The 21,408-nt window shown below is 39.5% G+C and overlaps 1 protein-coding gene across 3 annotated transcripts in view; it reads right to left on the minus strand.

The window, feature by feature from the left end:
• Positions 1 to 8,571: 8,571 nt before the first annotated feature.
• The window catches only part of SLC39A8 (solute carrier family 39 member 8), a 239,858-nt gene continuing 227,021 nt past the window's right edge, over positions 8,572 to 21,408 (minus strand). For 2 of the 3 annotated variants that reach the window (XM_054553189.1, XM_024245496.3), the window contains exons 7-9: positions 14,790 to 14,997; positions 14,411 to 14,595; positions 8,572 to 10,103 (exon numbers count right to left, since the gene is read on the minus strand). In XM_054553189.1, coding sequence (XP_054409164.1) covers positions 9,954 to 10,103; positions 14,411 to 14,595; positions 14,790 to 14,997 — 543 coding nt within the window. In that variant the 3' untranslated portion in view covers positions 8,572 to 9,953. 3 annotated transcript variants of the gene reach the window in all.

A 21,408-nucleotide genomic window follows, 5' to 3' on the forward strand; every position in this document is an offset into this window, starting at 1 on the left:
AAGAGTGAAGCTTTTACATGGACAAGTACAGAAGTCAAGGTGTGCAGAAGTCAAGGTGTGCAGAAACAATCAACAGAAGTGCATTACTCCAAACATATCCAGCAATGATTTTAATACCACTTTCACCAGTTTTGTCACCACAAAGTGACAGGACAACCCAGCTCCTAACTTATACAATGTCATCCTTATGACTACTCTAAAATGCTTTGAACTTTTTCATCTTAAAACACCAAAGGATCGCTATGACAGTGCAGGTGCTTTTTCTCACATGCATCCTTCTACAAAATGCTTAGACATGAATTCTGAGGCTTACTTTTCACAAATTAAAAGATTTTTTCATAGAAACACAAAAGATACAAAAAGTAGAAAGATCCATATGAAGCACCTTCCTCCACAGTTTCTAAGCTTCTAAAATCAATGTTTCCCACTTCATTAACAAGCTCGTACATAATTATTAGAGTAACACCATTAAGGTTAGCACATACAATGACTCCCAAAGAAAAAACATTGTCTATTTATAAGTGTCGCTGTGAATGGGTGGAACGTCTCAGCAATACGGTCACAAGCAGCAGTCCCGGTGTTCTCACTCAGATATTCCACGCAGCACTTCATAGTATGCTTTAAGTGAGGGAATGTGACCTGTAGATACATCTACATGAGAAGGATTCCCATAAGGCATAAACTGTTCAATAAACAATCATAAAAATATATTCATTCTTCCCCATCTAGAAATCTATGTCTTTATTTAAAAATACGTGATTATTCATGCTTAAGGACGTGTTGTTGGACAGTTGGTTACAGTCTTTTATCTAGTCAAAAGATTCTTATCTGCCAGAAATGTGATAAGTCCACTTATAACTAGTCTCTCAAAACATCCTAGATATTTTTCTCTGTATGCATAGTTAATCATACAAATTAATCTAACCTAATTCCATCTTGTTACCCTAAAATGTTTAATGATAATGGCTTATCATCTTTCATCCCCATAAATTTTCTCCTTGCTTTCAGTGAGTAGCAACTTCATTCCCATATACGCATTTGTTGTGTATTCCTTCTCCTGCCAAATTCACACAGTCACCTCCTCTTCCAGGATAAGACGTTTACTGCTGATCAATCATAGCCACAAGGGAAACAAACAACTGCCATGCTCAAATGAGGATAAGGTGACGCAGGTCCATTAATTTACAAAGGGACTAATTACAAACATGCAAGTGGGGTGCAGGGAAACCACAAGTGATGCTACATGAACGCAGGGCTGAAGACAGTAGAGCTGTTACTACCCCTAGGCCAAAGGGACAAAGAGATAGTGGGCACCAAAACCAAAGGAGGGGAATCCACAGGCAGGTGCTGGCCCAGCAACAGTTTTTTTAGATGAACTAGGTATGGAAATTGAGAATAAGCATTTATAAACTCCAACAGCAATTCCAAAGAATAATTGTGTCTAATAAAAAATGAGGTTTATCTAATAATAAAAATGGGGTTGGGTTTTCTATGTTTTTTTTTTTTTTCCAAGATGGAGTCTTGCTCTGTCACCCATGCTAGAGTGCAGTGGCATTATCTCGGCTCACTGCAACCTCTGCCTCCCGGGTTCAATTCTCCTGCCTCAGCCTCCTGAATAGCTGGGATTACAGGTGTCCGCCACCATCCCTGGCTAATTTATTTATTTATTTTTAATTGTATTTCATTTTTCTAGTAATTTCTTTGAATTCTATTTACAGAAGTGCCAACTATGGATAAATTGGAAATAAGGAAAACAAGCTGGGCCTTAGCCACAGATACTATAAGAAGCTTTTCTCTAGAGAAGGCCTTCTTGAACAAAACAGGCAGCCCAAGGATACCCAGTAGGAGGATAGTCAAGGAAATTGATACTCTATCCTTCCTCTCTTCACTTCCTCCAATCTCTTGTTGAAGTTCTCCATTTGGCTATACCCACTGAGGTCCATGTGGGTCAGTCTCTGGAGGCAAAAAGCAGGATACAGAAGGGTGGAGAGTGGATCCCCATCCTGTACAGTTGAAAAGTCTATGTCCCCAACATTGCAAATGCACAAAGTCCCATCACCACAGAGTGATGTCATTTAGTCACAGAGTAATGTCTCCCTGTGCCACTTACCAACTTACTAACACTGAACTCCACATTCATTCTAAATACATGCTCTGTCATAATGAACAGAATTCCTTTAGCACCCATCCTTTACAGTGAGCATGATATTGAGCCGTCTCAGTAGAGGGTGCTGGAGGGATACTGCAAGAGGAAAGGGCTCTCCTTCTGTTTGCAGCTGCTGTAAGAGGTCAGCAGTGTGGGTGGGAGGGCTTTTCTCATGCTCTTCCCTGGCTGCATCCCTGAGCATGTGGTTCCTTTGCAACTTCTCAGCTGCAGCCTGGCCTAGCATTAAAAATAGAACCTATTACACAGGTTTGTCGTAAGTACTTTTTTTTTTTTTTTTTTTGAGACGGAGTCTTGCTTTGTCACCCAGGCTGGAGTGCAGTGGCGTGATCTCGGCTCACTGCAAGCTCTGCCTCCCTGATTAACACCATTCTCCTGCCTCAGCCTCCCGAGTAGCTGGGACTACAGGCGTGTAAGTACTAATTTTTAAAGGGCAGATATAATCAGTATATTAACATGCAGTTCTCACAGGGATAACTAAACAACTTTAATTTTATTCCTCACTGTCTGCTTGGGAGTGAAGGACTGGCTAGCCTTTCTCCTACCCCTAGATGAAACTTGGGGTGGCACAATGGCTGTTCTCACACAGGACTTTGGAAGGAATATAAAATCCTACAATTACTTCAAGACACAAACATAGTCTCAAGTCAGTTATTGAAAGTGTCCAATCCAATGCATCAATCAGTAATTCAATTTGTATTCAAAGGTAAGACTTCTGGTACCATTCCTTCTGAAACTATTCCAATCAATAGAAAAAGAGGGAATCCTCCCTAACTCATTTTATGAGGCCAGCATCATCCTGATACCAAAGCCAGGCAGAGTCACAACCAAAAAAGAGAATCTTAGACCAATATCCTTGATGAACATTGATGCAGAAATCCTCAATAAAATACTGGCAAACCGAATCCAGCAGCATATCAAAAAGCTTATCCACCATGATCAAGTGGGCTTCATCCCTGGGATGCAAGGCTGGTTCAACATATGCAAATCAATAAATGTAATCCAGCATATAAACAGAACCAAAGACAAAAACCACATGATTATCTCAATAGATGCAGAAAAGGCCTTTGACAAAATTCAACAACCCTTCATGCTAAAAACTCTCAATAAATTAGGTATTGATGGGACGTATCTCAAAATAATAAGAGCTATCTATGACAAACCCACAGCCAATATCATACTGAATGGGCAAAAACTGGAAGCATTCCCTTTGAAAACTGGCACAAGACAGGGATGCCCTCTCTCACCACTCCTGTTCAACATAGTGTTGGAAGCTCTGGCCAGGGCAACTAGGCAGAAGGAAATAAAGGGTATTCAATTAGGAAAAGAGGAAGTCAAATTGTCCCTGTTTGCAGATGACATGATTGTATATCTAGAAAATGCCATTGTCTCAGCCCAAAATCTCCTTAAGCTGATAAGCAACTTCAGCAAAGTCTCAGGATACAAAATCAATGTACAAAAATCACAAGCATTCTTATACATCAATAACAGACAAACAGAGAGCCAAATCATGAGTGAACTCCCATTCACAATTGCTTCAAAGAGAATAAAATACCTAGGAATCCAACTTACAAGGGACGTGAAGGACCTCTTCAAGGAGAACTACAAACCACTGCTCAATGAGATAAAAGAGGATACAAACAAATGGAAGAACATTCCATGCTCATGGGTAGGAAGAATCAATATCATGAAAATGGCCATACTGCCCAAGGTAATTTATAGATTCAGTGCCATCCCCATCAAGCTACCAATGACTTCACACAATTGGAAAAAACTACTTTAAAGTTCATATGGAACCAAAAAAGAGCCCGCATCACCAAGTCAATCCTAAGCCAAAAGAACAAGGCTGGAAGCATCACGCTACCTGACTTCAAACTCTACTACAAGGCCACAGTAACCAAAACAGCATGATACTGGTACCAAAACAGAGATATAGATCAATGGAACAGAACGGAGCCCTCAGAAATAACGCCACATATCTACAACTATCTGATCTTTGACAAACCTGACAAAAACAAGCAATGGGGAAAGGATTCCCTATTTAATAAATGGTGCTGGGAAAACTGGCTAGCCATATGTAGAAAGCTGAAACTGGATCCCTTCCTTACACCTTATACAAAAATTAATTCAAGATGGATTAAAGACTTAAATGTTAGACCTAAAACCATAAAAACCCTAGAAGAAAACCTAGGCATTACCTTTCAGGACATAGGCATAGGCAAGGACTTCATGTCTAAAACACCAACAGCAATGGCAACAAAAGCCAAAATTGACAAATGGGACCTAATTAAACTAAAGAGCTTCCGCACAGCAAAAGAAACTACCATCAGAGTGAACAGGCAACCTACAGAATGGGAGAAAATTTTCACAACCTACTCATCTGACAAAGGGCTAATATCCAGAATCTACAATGAACTCCAACAAATTTACAAGAAAAAAACAAACAACCCCATCAAAAAGTGGGCGAAGGACATGAACAGACCCTTCTCAAAAGAAGATATTTATGCAGCCAAAAAACACATGAAAAAATGCTCACCATCACTGGCCATCAGAGAAATGCAAATCAAAACCACAATGAGATACCATCTCACACCAGTTAGAATGGCAATCATGAAAAAGTCAGGAAACAACAGGTGCTGGAGAGGATGTGGAGAAATAGGAACACTTTTACACTGTTGGTGGGACTGTAAACTAGTTCAACCCTTGTGGAAGTCAGTGTGGCGATTCCTCAGGGATCTAGAACTAGAAATACCATTTGACCCAGCCATCCCATTACTGGGTATATACCCAAAGGACTATAAATCATGCTGCTATAAAGACACATGCACACATATGTTTATTGAGGCACTATTCACAATAGCAAAGACTTGAAACCAACCCAAATGTCCAACAATGAAAGACTGGATTAAGAAAATGTGGCACATATACACCATGGAATACTATGCAGCCATAAAAAATGATGAGTTCATGTCCTTTGTAGGGACATGGATGAAATTGGAAATCATCATTCTCAGTAAACTATCACAAGGACAAAAACCAAACACCACATGTTCTCACTCATAGGTGGGAATTGAACAATGAGAACACATGGACACAGGAAGGGGAACATCACACTCTGGGGACTGTTGTGGGGTGGGGGGAGGGGGGAGGGATAGCCTTAGGAGATATACCTAATGCTAAATGACGAGTTAATGGGTGCAGCACACCAGCATGGCACATGTATACATATGTAACTAACCTGCAAATTGTGCACATGTACCCTAAAACTTAAAGTATAATAATAATAAAATTTTTAAAAAAAAGACTTCTGAGAAGGAATCCTTCTCTTTTATTTCCTTACTCCCCATTGTTCACTAATTGGCTTTTGGCCATTCCAGGGTTAAGCACTCAGATGAAGGAAAGAAAAGGGGTTTAAAAAGTTCATACTTGACAGATACTGTCAAAATGTTGCTTAATGCTGTCTGTCTGACAGATGCTTAAGACTAACCTTTCTTTTATAGACACTTTTGGGATTCTTCAGAGGGGTTCCTGCCAAGTGATGTATTCTAGTTCTCCAATTGCCCGACATGACTTCGTCCTTGGGTTTCCAGAAGTTCACTCAGTACTGACCTTCTTCTATTTTCAAGATAGTAGCCCTCTTACACAAGATTTTAAATTGTTCCAAACCAGATCTTACACACCACTCGGCTCACACTAGACCAAGGGAATATTCATCTACCTTTTGTCCCAGCAAACTCTAGGACTGAAGGTCAAGCTGAGGTAGCAACAATTCTCCTCACTTCACCTGCAAAGGCACTTGCCAGACCTCCTCTGAGCCTCTCTACAGACACCATCCTCAGTGTCTGTGAGGTCTGCTAATGGAGCTTGCCACAAAATACAGACTGAAACAAGTTTTATAAACTTCCTCAGCTTTTTGAGAGAGGGAAGAATTTCCCGTTTGAATTCTTCCAAGATTTCCCCCTGTACTCATAACTTTTCATCTTTATTTTTCTTTCCTATGACCCCTAAGCAAACATCCTGTTGGTGACCATAAGCTTGGCAACAAATTATCCACGTGTTGCCTCACTGGGGTTTTACTACCAGTTGGTCTATACTGTTGTGGGGATAACATGCACAGTCACTGCAGAAGGAATTAAGCCATTGTATAAACTTTAAAACATGCAAGCTCTACCCATTAAAATTGTTCCTTGGTATTCTTACCGTATATATCCAAAGTTAGTGAAGTTCAGATTTGATATCACCAGTAGCCCACTTAATTATCTACAAGAATCAGATAACAAACTGGTATTATGGGGGAGAGATATGAATAGAAAATCAGTGATGTGTTCAAACTGTAAATCTAACCCCGCCATGGCTTATTTCTATACCAGTTGCTTGGCATGGCCAACCCGAGAGTTGACGATTTTAATAGTCCCTGAATAGTATGATGATGATCTCTCATTACTTAGTAGGGCCCTACCTAGTAGACTGTTTCTGCTTTACCACATCTGGATATCAGATCCAACTTTTCTTGCACTGACTAGCTATAATAACCCATATGGGGCAGGGGGAGAAATAAGTGGTTTTTTAAATTTACTTTTGCCAGTATGTGTTAATAGTACTTAGTTTCATAGTTCTGGATATGGCTCCAGTAATCAGAAGAGCTTCAAATAGAAAGATCAAAGTCCATAGAAAAGAGTTTTGTTTCTGTTTCCTTAGAATTTAGATCATCCTGTGAAAAACATAGGATTTCTTCAAGGTAAATAAATAGTACTCACAAGAGGCTAAGGCAGAGAAACTATAAAGACAAGTAGTTCAAGTGTGTAAAGAAAAATACTGGTTATTAGGAAAGACTGCTCAGATGGGCCAGTATAATTAAAATAGTTAAAGTGACAAGGGATTGATCTGAAGTCATGAGAATCCCTACAAAAAGCAGTCCCCTAAACTGGCTGCATAAGAACCATCTGGAGTAATAAGCTTCCGAATTAAACTGATACAAGCCTGTCTGTACCTGAGACAGCCGATATCCAGTCTGGGCTTCTTTTCAGTAAGAGAATTCTGATTTTATTGCTGGTAATGTATCCAGCTAAAAGCAATGTTTCTCAGCTTCTCCTGAAGATTGGTACGGCCATGTGACTAATTCTGGTCATTGAATACAAGTGGAGATTATTGGCTATTACTTCTGAAAAGGCTCCTTAAAGAGGGAGAAAGAGCTGGCTGTGAACTTTTTGCCTTTCTACCCATTCCTCCTTCTGTCTATGTAGAATTTAGACCTTAAGGCTGAATCTGTAGCAACCATCTTAGAGCCTGAAGCAATCTTGAAGGTGGGAGTCACAAGTTAAAGATGGCAGAGCTAACAGATCAAAGGAGTCTGGGTTCCCAGCCACCATGGGACTGTCATGCCAACCCTGCAATGCTCCTTCCACACCTGTTTTATAAGAAGGAAAGTAAACCTAACATAGATAATCCCCTGTTATCACACACCATCAAATCCTAAACACAGTGCTACTGGCATTTTCTTAGCCTTACCAGATTGCAACAGATGATTTTCATTTTCAGGCAAGTATAACTACCTCCACAATGCTACCCGGCTGTTGGTGATTACAGCATACCATTTGGGGAAATGCATGTCTTAGATTTAATGAAACAGGTATTTTGAGTCTTCAGTTTATCCAGCTGCCTTAGCTTGCCTGAAATCTTACTAGTAAACTCACTGATTCTGGGACCATCCAGAAGCTGGAAATTCCCAGTGTGGAAGAGAAATGGCCATGAGAGAATGCCTTGTGCATACCTGGCACAGAAAAGAAGCTAAGGAAAAGCAATCAAACACAGACATTGCCACCCACAGTTGTATGGAAGGCAAAGTATCAGTGAGAAAGAAGCTGTAGTAACATCAGTGTTGCAAAATCTATTTATTATAGGGTTAACCTCTCGCACTGTAATGAACCTTAAATGAGCACAGAAGTCTGGTCTCCAAAGTGAGACCTAAAGGAAGATGATGCCAACCACAGCATGGAGGACAGACTGGAAGTTAATGTTCCCCTGGCACAGGCCATCAGTAATCAGCTGTTGATACGCCTATGTTAACTGTCTGGTAAACTCGTGGTGCTGTTTTGGCTCAACTAGTTCACTTTTTATTTAAGCACCTCATTAAAGAAACCCTTGTAGATGTGGTAAAGCAGAAACAGTCTACTAGGTAGGGCCCTACTAAGTAACGAGAGATCATCATCATACTATTCAGGGACTATTAAAATCGTCGACTCTCGGGTTGGCCATGCTAAGCAACTGGTATAGAAATAAGCCATGGCGGGGTTAGATTTACAGTTTGAGCACATCACTGATTTCCTATTTATATCTCTCCCCCATAATACCAGATACATGGTAGTCACTCAACAGGACACATATTAAATAACAAATGACACAATACATGGTTTCAAAAGGGTGTTTACTATTTGGTCAAACAATATTTTTTAATTGTCAGTCATAAAGTGAAATACATACTAAAATATATATTAAATATTCACCAAATCTGCATTGCCGCTACATGAAAACATTTTTTGGTCTGTTGGAAAATGTAATTCCTGAGATCATTGTTGGGCTTTGTCAATCATTTTCCTTACCATCAAATCATCTTTCCTTAAGTGACTTGGGAGTGTGAATCTAGGATGTTCAATTTTAGACCAATTTTCTCTATCTTCTAAATGAGTAAACAGGCTCTATCTTTTATAAAAGGTAGAAAAATAACCATGGTGTGCTAATTTTTTCAAGGTATACCATACGGAAAAGTGTAGGCTGAACACAAAAGAAGTCTTTTCTGAACGGCTCTTGATCACACATATGTAACATATGTTTTCCAGTTAATCAGTCCTTGATGTACAGCAGTCCAGCTGTTGTTTTGCATTTCTTAAAATATTCTCTGCTAAATAATTATGTTCGTCTTTAAAAGTAAATTGCATAAAATTATATCCAATTTCTTTCTCTAAACCAACATATTCTTCACCTTCACAAAGCAAACACATGGTGCACTGAAACTGAGGTGTTACCAGCTTTACATACTGTTCTGCCATTTGTAAGGGGCGCAACCACAACATAACTCAGAAAAAAAGCTATCCAACTTTTCGTGGAATCTGGTGAAGTTTACACTTAGCGATAAGCCTCTAAGCCTGAACTTAGCAGGGCTAGCAAAACTTTATTAATTTCCTAACTCCTATTATTTTCGAATGGTTTTCAAAATAATACTGCAAGTTCCTGATTGAAATACAAACCAGAACAAAAAGCTGTGAGAAATCTTTTTTTTCTTTGGCTACTTAAAGACTTGGAATCATTTATATTAGTGTTGCATACATTTTATCTTCTACATTTTGATGTACTTGCTCTTGAAAGCACTAGAACAAATTAATTGAAATAAAACCTCTCTGAAACCACTTGAATCTTTGATCCTACCATAGAGTTTTAAAGGCTTTCAGGATATAACTTGTATTTTCCCCTGAGTCTGAGTGTCTACATGATTATAGAATGCATGTCTCTTGCTTCATGGTGATATCCAATATGCAAGAAATACTGAAAAATAGGTATTTCCCAAAGTCTCCTATATACCACGCATCTCAGACTGACACTGAAAACCTTTTGAAGCATTTTTAACAACAAATAATGGACTATTTCACAGACCGATGCCAATAATTAGTTTTCTTGACCTACAGTTGAAAGCAAAATTATCTTTTTAACTAAATAGGATCAGCTTCAAAATCCCTTTTGGAGATGTTTTTATCTATTAAATGCCTTTATTAACAACACCATCTTCCATTTTCTATTACTCCAATTCGATTTCTCCTGCATACAAGGTAATGAGTAGAATGGCTGTGAATCCAGTTAACATTCCAGCATTCTGAATCATGAAGAAGGTGAAATCCGTTTTTCTTCCGGTTACCTTTTCTCTCAGCATATCATTCATCTCTGGAAACTAGAAGACAGATATATTGTTAGATAACTGTTGCCATCTTGTGGCAAACCACAAAACAGTCACTTAGAGGCATACCTTGGAGATAGTGTGGGTTTGGTTCCAGACCAGTGTGATAAAGCAAACATCTCAATAAAGCAAGTTACATGAATTCTCAGGTTTCCCAGTACATATAATAGATATATTTGCATTATACTGTAGACTATTAAGTGTGCAATAGCATAATATCTAAAAAGGCAATGTATATACCATAATTTAAAAAAATACTTTATTGCTAAAAAATGCTACCAATCATTCGAGCTTTCGGTGAGTTGTAATCTTTTTGCTGGTGAAGCCTTGACTCCATCTTGATGGCTGCTGACTGATTAGAGTAGTGGTTGCTAAAGATGGGAGTGGCTGTGGAAATTTCTTAAAATAAGACAACAATGACATTTGCAACATCAATTTATTTCTTTCATGAAAGATTTCTCTGTAGTGTGCAATGCTGTTTGACAGCATTTTACCCACAGTAGAACTTACTTCCAAATTGGAGGCAATCCTCTCAAACTCTGTCCCTGCTTTATGAACTATGTTTATAGAATATTCTAAATCCTTTGTTGTCATTTCAGCAATGTTCACCAGGAATAGATTCTGTCTCAAGAAATCACTGTTTGTTCCTCCGTAAGAAGCAACCCCTCATTCATTCTAGTTTAATCATGAGATTGCAGCAATTCAGTCCCATCTTCAGTCTCCACTTCTCATTCTAGTTATCTTGCCATTTCCACTACCTCTGCTGTTACTTCCTTCCCTGAAGTCTTGAACACCTCAAAGTCATCCATGAGGGTTGAAATCAGCTTCTTTCCAACTTCTATTAATGTGGATATTTTGACTCCTTCCATAAATCACAATGTTCTTCATATCATCTAGAATGATGAGTCCTTTCTAGAAAGTTTTCAACTTACTTTGCCCAGATTCATCAGAGGAATCACTATCTACAGCAACTATAGACTTACAAATTATTCTTAAATAATATGATTTGTAAGTCAAAACTACTCCATGGACTGATCCATGGACTGCGGAATAGATGTTGTGTTAGCAAGCACAAAAACTTTCATCTCCTTGTACATCTCCATAAGAGCTCTTAGGTGACTTGATGCACTGACAATGAGCAGTAATGTTTGAAAGGAATTTCTTTTATTTTTCTGAGCAGTGGGTCCTAACAATGGATTTAAAATACTCACTAAACCATGCTGTAAACAGATGTGTTATCATCCAGGCTGTGTTGTTCTATTTCTAGAGCACAGAGTGGATTCAACATAATTCCTAAGGGCCCTAGGATTTGGGGAATGGTAAATGATCATTGACCTCAACTTAAAGTTACCAGCTGCATTAGTCCCTAGTAAGACAGTCAGCCTGTCCTTTGAAGATTTGAAACCAGGCATTGACTTCTTCTCTCTGGTATGGAAAGTCCTGGATGGCATGTTCTTCTAACAGAAGGCTGTTTCAGCTACACTGAAAATCTATTAGTTTACTGTAGTCACCTTCATCAGTGATCTTAGTTAGATCTTCTGGATAACTTTCTGCAGCTTCCCATCAGCACTTGCTGCTTCACCTGACACTTTTATGTCATAGAGATGGCTTCTTTCCTTAAACCTAATGAATACACCTCTGCTAATGTCCAGTTTTTCTTCTGCAGCTTCTTTACTTCTGTAAGCCATCATAGAATTGAAGAGAGTTATTCCTTGCTCTGAAATAGGCTGTTGCTTAACGGAATGTTGTAGCTGGTTTGATCTTTCTATCCATACCATGTAAATTTTATTCATGTCAGCAATAAGGCTGTTTTTCTTTCTTATTATTTGTGTGTTCATTGGAGTAGCACTTTTAATTTCCTTCATCAGTCCTTTCTTTGCAGTCACAACTGGGCTATCTGGCAAACAAAGTCTAGCTTTTGGCCTACCTTGGGTTTCAACATGCCCTCCTCACTAAGCTTAATCATTTCAGGCCTTTGATTTAATATAATAGATGTGCAGCTCTTCCTTTCACTTGAACACTTACAGGCCACTGTAGGATTATTAATTGGTATAATTTCAACATTGTTGGGTGTCAGGGAATAGGGAGGCCCAAGGAGAGGGAGATGGAAGAATGGCTGATCAGAGGAGCAGGCAGAACACACACAACATTTGTCAATTAAGTTCACCATTTTATATGAATGTGGTTCATGGCACTCCAAAACATAATAGTAACATCATAGATCACTGATCACAAATCACTATAACAGATATTATAATAATAATGAAAAGGTTTGAAATAGTTCAAAAATTAACAAAATGTGACAGAGACAGGAAATAAGCACATGCTGTTCGAAAAATGGCACTGACAGACTTGCTTGAGGCAGGGTTGCCAAAATCTTTCAATGTGCAAAAAACCTAGCATTTACAAAGTGCATCAAAGCAATGTGCAATAAAACAAGGTGCTCCTGTAATAGAATGCTGGGAGGGGTGGTGGGTGGTATGATCATTTACTTTGGATGTTTAAAGGTTTTAGTACTGATAGCTTAATAGGAATATCTAGTTCTGTCAGGCATCAACAAGAGTAAAAGTACTGAAGTAGTATTTTTCTCCAACTGAATCAATCAGTGGGATGGAATTTACCTCATTTTATGTTCTCTTTCTCCTTTTCCATTACCTGCTCTCTATGCTTCACCCACCCCATTCTTTCATGACCTCAAGTCTACCCAGCAAAATCTTCACACCCACCATCACCTGTACCAGAACTTGTATTTCTCTAATTTTTCAGTGGACTAAATCCTTCACGTTTCACCTTATATCTTGCTAAAACACTTTTGCTAGCTAATCCTAGTTTATTCTAGATTCCTTTATTATCATCTCTCATCATATATTCTACTTTTTCTCTTATTTCACAGCATTTTTTATTATTTGTAATTATTTAGTCATCTGTGTGATTTTTTTGTTGTTTAATTTAAGGATCCCCTCTTTCTAGAGGAAAAGCCCCATGAATGGAAAAGCCCCTTGAACTGTGCCTATTTTGCTCACTCCAGGATGCGTATTATTTCTTAGTATTATTTCTTTAAACTGAACAACTCTAATAAGATTCCATTCTTATATCAGAAAGTAAAATGACTATAAGATAGTATGAGACATTAATTTTGTGACAAAAGTTATAAATGTAGCATTGCTTCTAAGAGATGAAATCCTTGCTCTTCTGAGGGTCTGCAGAGAACAATGAACAGAGCTAGACAAATATAATTTGGAGGTAAGAATGCAAATAAAAAAATCAAATTGTTAAATTATGTATGTAATACATCCAGTTCCAAATGCAAAAGAAATATTCCTTGATTTTCATACACTACCATATTATCATTTTCTAGAAAGATGTCCATGATTTATTTGAAAATGCACAGGATATTCTCTCTCTTACACACACACATGCACACTCTTTTTTTTTTAGATGGAGTCTCATTCTGTCATCAGGCTGCAGTACAGTGGCACAATCTCGGCTCACGGCAACCTCTGCCTCCCGGGTTCAAGCAATTCTCCTGCCTCAGACTCCCGAGTAGCTGAGACTACAGGCGCCCGCCACCACGCCCGGCTAATTTTTGTAGTTTCAGTAGAGACAGGGTTTCACCATGTTGGCCAGGATGGTCTAGATCTCTTGACCTTGTGATCCGCCCGCCTCGGCCTCCCAAAGTGCTGGGATTACAGGCATGAGCCACCACACCCAGCCATGCACACTCTTTTGAGCACACACACACACACACACACACACACACAGATTCAAAGACACAGACATTGAACAGATATAAATATATACTATGTCAAATAAATATTGTCAAAATTTTACCAATTTTAGTGTACCAGTTTTAGTTTAACCCAAAAAGCTGTCACTGTTTAGAACTTTGAAATAACAAAATGCTATTTACTCTAATAAGTTATTCCTCTTCCAAATGTGACATAGACACAAAAGAGGGAGAAAAAGGAGAAAAAGTCCTATAGGGACATACTATAAGACAAGATGTACCAACCACAAGGGGAATAGAGATAGAGGAAAATATCTCTATTTCAGCAAAAACAAATCATTTCACCTTCAAACAATACGATTATGTTTTAAAGAACCAGTGAGGATCAGTTGCAAATTACTATTAGTGTAAACTACTCAAGTAGAATGATCTGTTGAAATGGGATTGTTCTGAATTACAACAGAAAGGCCTTCCACACTGCGGAAAGCAGAAGGCCACCCTTAGTTAACTTATAATCCAGATACTCATTTCCAAATTTTAAATGAAAACAAACTACAAATTTTAAGCTTCTTACCATATCTGCCAGAGAAATATAGAGGAACATGCCTCCAGCAAGTGCAAATATAATATTTGGAGCAAAATTGTTGCCCACCAAAATGCCAAAAGCTAGCCCAACATAGCAGGAACATGCAGAAAGGAAGTTGAATAGCAAGGCTTGTCGAGTGCTCATCCCTGCATTGAGTAGGATCACAAAGTCTCCTAGAAGAAGAAGAAAATATCAAGTGAATAGGTTTTTTTTTACTTCTGGATGAGATCAAAGATAATCATCAATGTCCAACAAGGTCTTCATTTTAGTGCATCAGAAGGATTTTAAGAGCATGTCACCTGAAAAGTCTCATTCCACTGAAATCAAGAAGTAAGCAGACTTTTACAATATGAGCAGAGCTCCTTACCTAACTCATGGGGAAACTCCTCACATAGGATTGCTATGGAAGTACTGAGTCCCTGAAGGAGAGACAAGGTGCAGGAAGCCCCAATCGCCAGGCCATCGATGAAATTGTGGAGGGCATCGCAGAGCGTTATCATCCAGGCAATCGTCCCTATTTCTGACAGTTTGGGCCCCTTCAAACAGGTACATGAACTTGGCTCTTTTTTTCCATCCTAGCAGAAAATCAATTAAAATGATAACCAACATTTCTTGAAAGTCTCAGAAATACAGACAAGTTGGAGATGGGTTATGTCTTGAGAAAAGCAAATTGTTCCAACAGAAAGTCTTTTAGAGTAACTAGGAAACCCTAATAATATATAACAGAGCAAAGAAAACTTATGGTCGAGAGAAAGGAAATTAATCAACTGACACACCTTGAATAAGCCACTAACAGATATTTTCCTTTACTTTCCCTTTAAAACGATTCTTTTGACTTGTATAAACTTCTTCCTACTGCCTTTCTAAAATGTAGCAGATATTAACCTAAGAAATTTATTTATACACAAGATTTAAAATGAAGGAAGTTATTCAAAGACTAAACTTAAAGTCTTTTTCATGTTACAATTTAAATATGAAATCCACAACTACAGCATGATGACATCAGGAACATTTGTTCTAATCCCTCCTATGCCACCATGTGACAGGGAGCAAGTTATCACAGAGTTCCTTCAACTGTGAAATGAAGACATTGTACTAAATGATTCATTTATTTATCAACAACTTATTCAGTTTCCATTCTGTTCCAGGTACCCTGTGGAGGGTTTAGGCTGTAACAATATGGTCCCTACCAGCTCCAAAGCTTAATTATTTTCTTAACAAATTGCATGAAGTGTAAATGGAACAGGCTAGCCTTTACACTAACACTTCCTTTCATGTAGAAACAATAAAAAAATAGAAAATCCTGTGATGGACTCTTTGTAGGAATTTAGATTTCCAGAAAATTTACAAAATTGTACAAAATCACGACAAATGCCAACTAAAACACTTTCCAGAAGTTGTAGAAAAAGATAAAATGCAAATTCATTTTTAAGTACAAAAGCAGCTTGCAATTAACTGGAGAACATTTTATTCCTAATTCTCCTCCTCTCACCTGTACCTAAGCAGCTAATCATTCTATTTATTGAACTTCTGAAATTTGTAAAACACTCTGTTGAATGCTATGGGAAATACATGGAAATGGAAAACACAGCTTCTGTCTTCAAGAGGTGTATTTACATTGGAGAAACAAGTCATAATATATATGGATACATTTAAAAAAAAATCATGCAATATATACCCAATAGAGAGGGGCTTACTTCAGAGCAACCATCTAAGAGGTTTTACATTTACTCCAATGTCACTTCACTACTCCAAACACTTCGGGGACCAACACTTTCAGAATCAACCTTAAATCTTGCAATACATCTCTTTACTATTTCATTAGTGGCAAATCTGCATCTTTGGATTTTTGTTTGTTTGTAGGCACAGATAAAAGCATTTGGAGCAAATATTTTTTAAATTAATATGAAATGAATGGGAAACTGTTAGTAACAGGATTCATCATCATTGTCATCACCAATGTGGTCGTAGTAGAAATAGTAACAGCAAAGGCACATAGCATTTATAATGTGCTAGGCACTGTTCTAAGCACTTCAAATACCGAATTCATTTGGAACAATTCTATGAGGAAAGTACAACTGTTACCATCATTTTATAGTTGAGGAAATTAAAGCACAAAAAGGTTGGTAAACTTACCCAGGGATACAAAAAAAGAGTGAATGGGCATTTTTGGCAACAGTGCTTTACTACTACAAACGTATCGGGGATGGGGATTCTTCTCTGTAATAGGATCTGAAGGTAATTCACAAGGAGACTTCCCCACCTCTCAGAAAACTCTTCTGAACACTTGACGCAACATTGAGTAAGTATCAAATCTTTTTTATTTTAACAAAGTTTATCTGCATAAAAAATTCTATCTTTTCTTAAAATGTGGGTTTTTTTACTTTATAGCTGTATCTTAAATGCACAACACAATAAACAATCATAATTTAGCACAGGTGGATCGGGTAGTTTGCATAAAAAATGCCCCAGAGCGGGAAGCAATTACAGCTGCAGGAGAAACAAAGGTGGTCATAGGGAAAGCCACAGAGGAAGTGACCTGGGCTTTGTAAAACTTAACGCCGTGATATACTTAATGAGATTATTTTGAATTAAAGCAGCTGTTTTCATCTTCCAATCTAATTTATTTAATTACATGTTTAAAATTTCCTTATTGTGATGATTTCAGAAGAAGACTATAAAACCAAGTCTTGACTACCTGATATCACATACAGAGTCTGTATACAAACACCCTTAATTTTACAGAAGAAATTAAATTAATATATCAGGAGTGATTCTCTTACCTCTAAGTACAGATATTATTGACTCTATTTATTATGCCTCATATTAGCTCTATGAGCTTTGGTCCCAAATGATACTGTTGAGCAGGGTAAGAGTTACACATTTTTAATAGTTTTGGAACAAACCAAAGTCGGCAAACATTCACAGAAACTTCTTTTTTAATTCACCTAGAATTAAATCACTGAGCAGAGAGAACACTAAATTCAAGTTCCTGTAGTTCAGTTAGTGAATATGCCTATCTCTCTCTTTCCTTTTTAAATTTTTGTTTTCTATTGTTATTGTTGTCCACTTGCTTGCTTTCTTGTCTGAGTTTTACTCTAAATATGAGGTTATTTCTATCCTCAGCCATGATGAGGCAATTCAACCTAGTGAAAAGACACTAAGTCTGGAATTTAAAACCGAGTTCAAGCTTGGCTGTGAGAAGAATTACCGTGTAATCTTCAGCAAGACTTGTAACATCTTTCACTTAGTTATTAATGGGGATGAAAGTCAAAGCAATGTTATGTGTAGTGTTATATCAGAATGGGGGAGAAAGAATATCATGCACCAAAGTTAAAAAAATAGAGGGAGACTATGTTGAGTCCCAACATAAATTGGAGGGCAAAAAACAAAATTTTTTTCAAAAAAAGTACTTAGAAATTAAAATGGAGAAAACAAATGGGCTTATTGCAGAACAGTTTAAGGAAGGAGGAGAAAGTTGTAGAGGAGGAGGAGGCCTGGGGGAATAGGGAGCACAAGGAAAGGGAGAAGTAGCATGAGGAGGAGGAGGAGGAGGAAGACAAGTACAAGGAGGATGAGAAGGAGGATGAGGAAGAGGAAGAAGAGAAGGGTGATTAGGAGGAGGATAAGGTGGAGCATGTGGAGAAGGAGGAAAAAGAAAACAGGGAGAACAACCAGAAGGAAATGAGCAAGCATGAGTAAGAGGAGCAGGAAGAGGAATAAAAGGAGGAGAAAGATAAGGACATAGACAAGAAGGACACAAAGGAGGAGGTGAAGAATATATGGGTGAGCCTCTTTTAATAAGTACAGAATGTGAATCTAATTCTATTCCACTAAATCTCATAAAAGGCTATCACAGAGGATAGCTTCAGTAATAAAGTGAACAAGAAAATCTGATTGTCACTCAGTATCCTTCATCAACCATCCAAATGTTTGCTTAATGGACCCACGTATAAAGTGCCAGGGTGGTGCAGAGGGAGGCTATATATAGGTTCAGCATTCTCTTCTCCTACCAAGGGGATCTGGCTTTCCAGCACTAAAGAAGTCCCAAACTTCAAAAGCCAAGGCTGATGCTGAGCCCCCAAAAAGCTATCACTGTCCAACAGGGCAAGAGGACCAGGTGGCTGTATGTGGTAGCAGAATGATTCCACTGGATTCCTCCCATTATAAGGGGATGCTCTTGGACTCACAAAGACAGACATATACAATATATGTCTTCCCTGCCTTCAGTGCCTCTGCAAGGACCATCATTCATGGACTTATAGTGCACCTGATATATAGCCAAGGTTTCCTGTGAAAACTATCTCCTAACCATTTTTTAGCAAAGGAAGTGAGACAGTGGGCTCAATCCATATAATTCATGGATCACATCACCTGCACCCTCTAGTAGCAACCAGTTTGACAGAATGATGAAATGTCCTGATGAAGCCTCAGCCAGGGTGCAAGCCAAGAGATAACACCCTGAGAGGTTGGAGTTCTGTCCATAGGTTGGGCAGCCGAGTATATGGTGTCGTCTCTGCTATAGAGAATGCACAAATCCAGGAACCAAGAGGTGAGCATAAAAGGGCTATAGGTCAGGCTCAGTGGCTCCTGGCAGTAATCCCAGCACTATGGGATGCCAAGGGGGAGGACTGCTTGAGGCCAGGTGTTCGAGACCAGCCTGAGCAACATAGCTAGACCTCATCTCTACAAAAAATATATTACTTTGGGAGGCCGAGGCAAGCGGATCACAAGATCAGGAGATCGAGACCATCCTGGCTAACACAGTGAAACCCCATCTCTACTAAAAATACTAATAAAAAAATTAGCCGGGAGTGGTGGCAGGCGCCTGTAGTCCCAGCTACTCAGGAGGCTGAGGCAGGAGGACGGTGTGAACCCGGGAGACAGAGCTTGCAGTGAGCCGAGATCGCGCCATTGCACTCCAGCCTGGGTGATAAAGCGAGACTCCATCTCAAAAAAAAAAAAAAAAAAAGAAAGAAAGAAAGAAAGAAAAAATTACCCAGGTATGGTGGCATGAGCTTATGTTCCCAGCTACTTGAAAGGCTGAGGTGGGAGAGTTACAGTGAGCTATGATTGTGCCACTGCACTCCAGCTGGGCGACAGAGTTAGACCTTGTCTCTAAATAAATAAACAGATAAATAAAGTAATCTATCTTATTTTTATGCCTAATACACCACTTAAAGAATTCTTACTGACAGGCCAGATGGCCAAGTAGGAACAGCTCTGGTCTGTAGCTCCTAGCCAGACCAATGCAGAAGGCAGGTGATTTCTGTATTTCCAACTGAGGTACCCAGTTCATCTATTTGGGACTGGTTAGACAGTGAGTGCAGCCCTCTGAGGCAGAAGCAGGGTGAGGACCCAGGAAGTGCAAGGAGCCGGGGACCTCCCTCCTGGAGCCAAAGGAAGCCATGAGGAGCCATGCCATGAGGGACAGTGCTCTCCAGCCCAGATACTATGCTTTTCCCAAGGTCTTTGCAACCTACAGACCAGGAGATTCCCTAGGGTGCCTACACCACAAGGGCCCTGGGTTTCAACCACAAAACTGGGTGGTTATTTGGGCAGACACCAAGCGAGCTACAGGAATTTTTTTCCATACCCCAGTGGTGCCTGGAACACCAGCAAGACAGAATCATTCACTCCCCTGGAAAGGGAGCTGAAGCTAGGGAGCTAAGTGGTCTTGCTCAGCGGGTCCCACCTCCATGGAGCCCAGAAAGCTAAGACCCACTGGCTTGAAATTCTCACTGCCAGCACAGCAGTCTGAAGTCAACCTGGGACACTCGAGCTTGGAGTGGGGAGGGGCATCTGCCATTACTGAGGCTTGAGTAGGCAGTTTTCCCCTCATAATGTAAACAAAGCCTCCAGGAAGTTCGAACTGAGCAGAGCCCACCACAGCTCGGCAAAGCCACTGTAGCCAGACTGCCTCTCTAGATTCCTCCTCTCTGGGCAAGGCATCTCTGACAGAAAGGCAGCCACCCCAGTGAGAAGCTTATAGATAAAACTCCCATCTCCCTGGGTCAGTGCACCCAGGGGAAGGGGTAGCTCTAGGCGCAGCTTCCGCCGACTTAAACATTACTGCCTGCCAGCTCTGAAAAGAGCAGCAGATCTCCCAGCATAGTGCTCGAGCTCTGCTAAGGGACAGACTGCCTCCTCAAGTGGGTCCCTGACCCCTGTGCCTCCTGACTGGGAGACACCTCCCAGCAGGGCTCAACAGACACCTCATACAGAAGGGTTCCGACTGGCATCTGACGGGTGCCCATCTGGGACGAAGCTTCCAGAGGAAGGAGCAGACAGCAATCTTTGCTATTCTACAGCCAATGCTGGTGATACCCAGGCAAACAGGGGATGGAGTGGACCCCCAGCAAACTCCAGAAGACCTGCAGAAGAGACGTCTGACTGTTAGAAGGAAAACCAACAAACAGAAAGCAATAGCATCAACATCAACAAAAAGGACGGCCACTCAAAAACTCCATCCGAAGGTCACCAACAGCAAAGACCAAAGGTAGATAAAGCCATCAAGATGAGGGAAAACCAGCACAAAAAGGCTAAAAATTCCAAAAACCAGAATGCTGCTTCTCCTCCAAAGGATCACAACTCCTCACCAGCAAGGGAACAAAACTGGACGGAGAATAAGTTTGATGAATTGACAGAAGTAGGCTTCAGAAGGTGGGTAAAAACAAACTCCTCTGAGCTAAAAGAGCATGTTCTAACCCAATGTAAGGAACCTAAGAACCTTGAAAAAAAGTTAGAGGAATTGCTAACTAGAATAGTCAGTTTAGAGAAGAACATAAATGATCAGATAAAGTCGAAAAACACAGCACAAGAACTTCGTGAGGCATACACAAGTATCAATAGCCAAATCTATGAAGCAGAATAAAGTATATCAGAGATTGAAGATCAACTTAATAAAATAAAGCATGAAGACAAGATTAGAGAAGAAACAAGAAGAACAAGCAAAGAATCCAAGAAATATGGGACAATGTGACAAG

Source organism: Pongo abelii, chromosome 3 (assembly GCF_028885655.2).
Source record: "Pongo abelii isolate AG06213 chromosome 3, NHGRI_mPonAbe1-v2.0_pri, whole genome shotgun sequence".
Lineage (NCBI taxonomy): Eukaryota > Metazoa > Chordata > Mammalia > Primates > Hominidae > Pongo > Pongo abelii.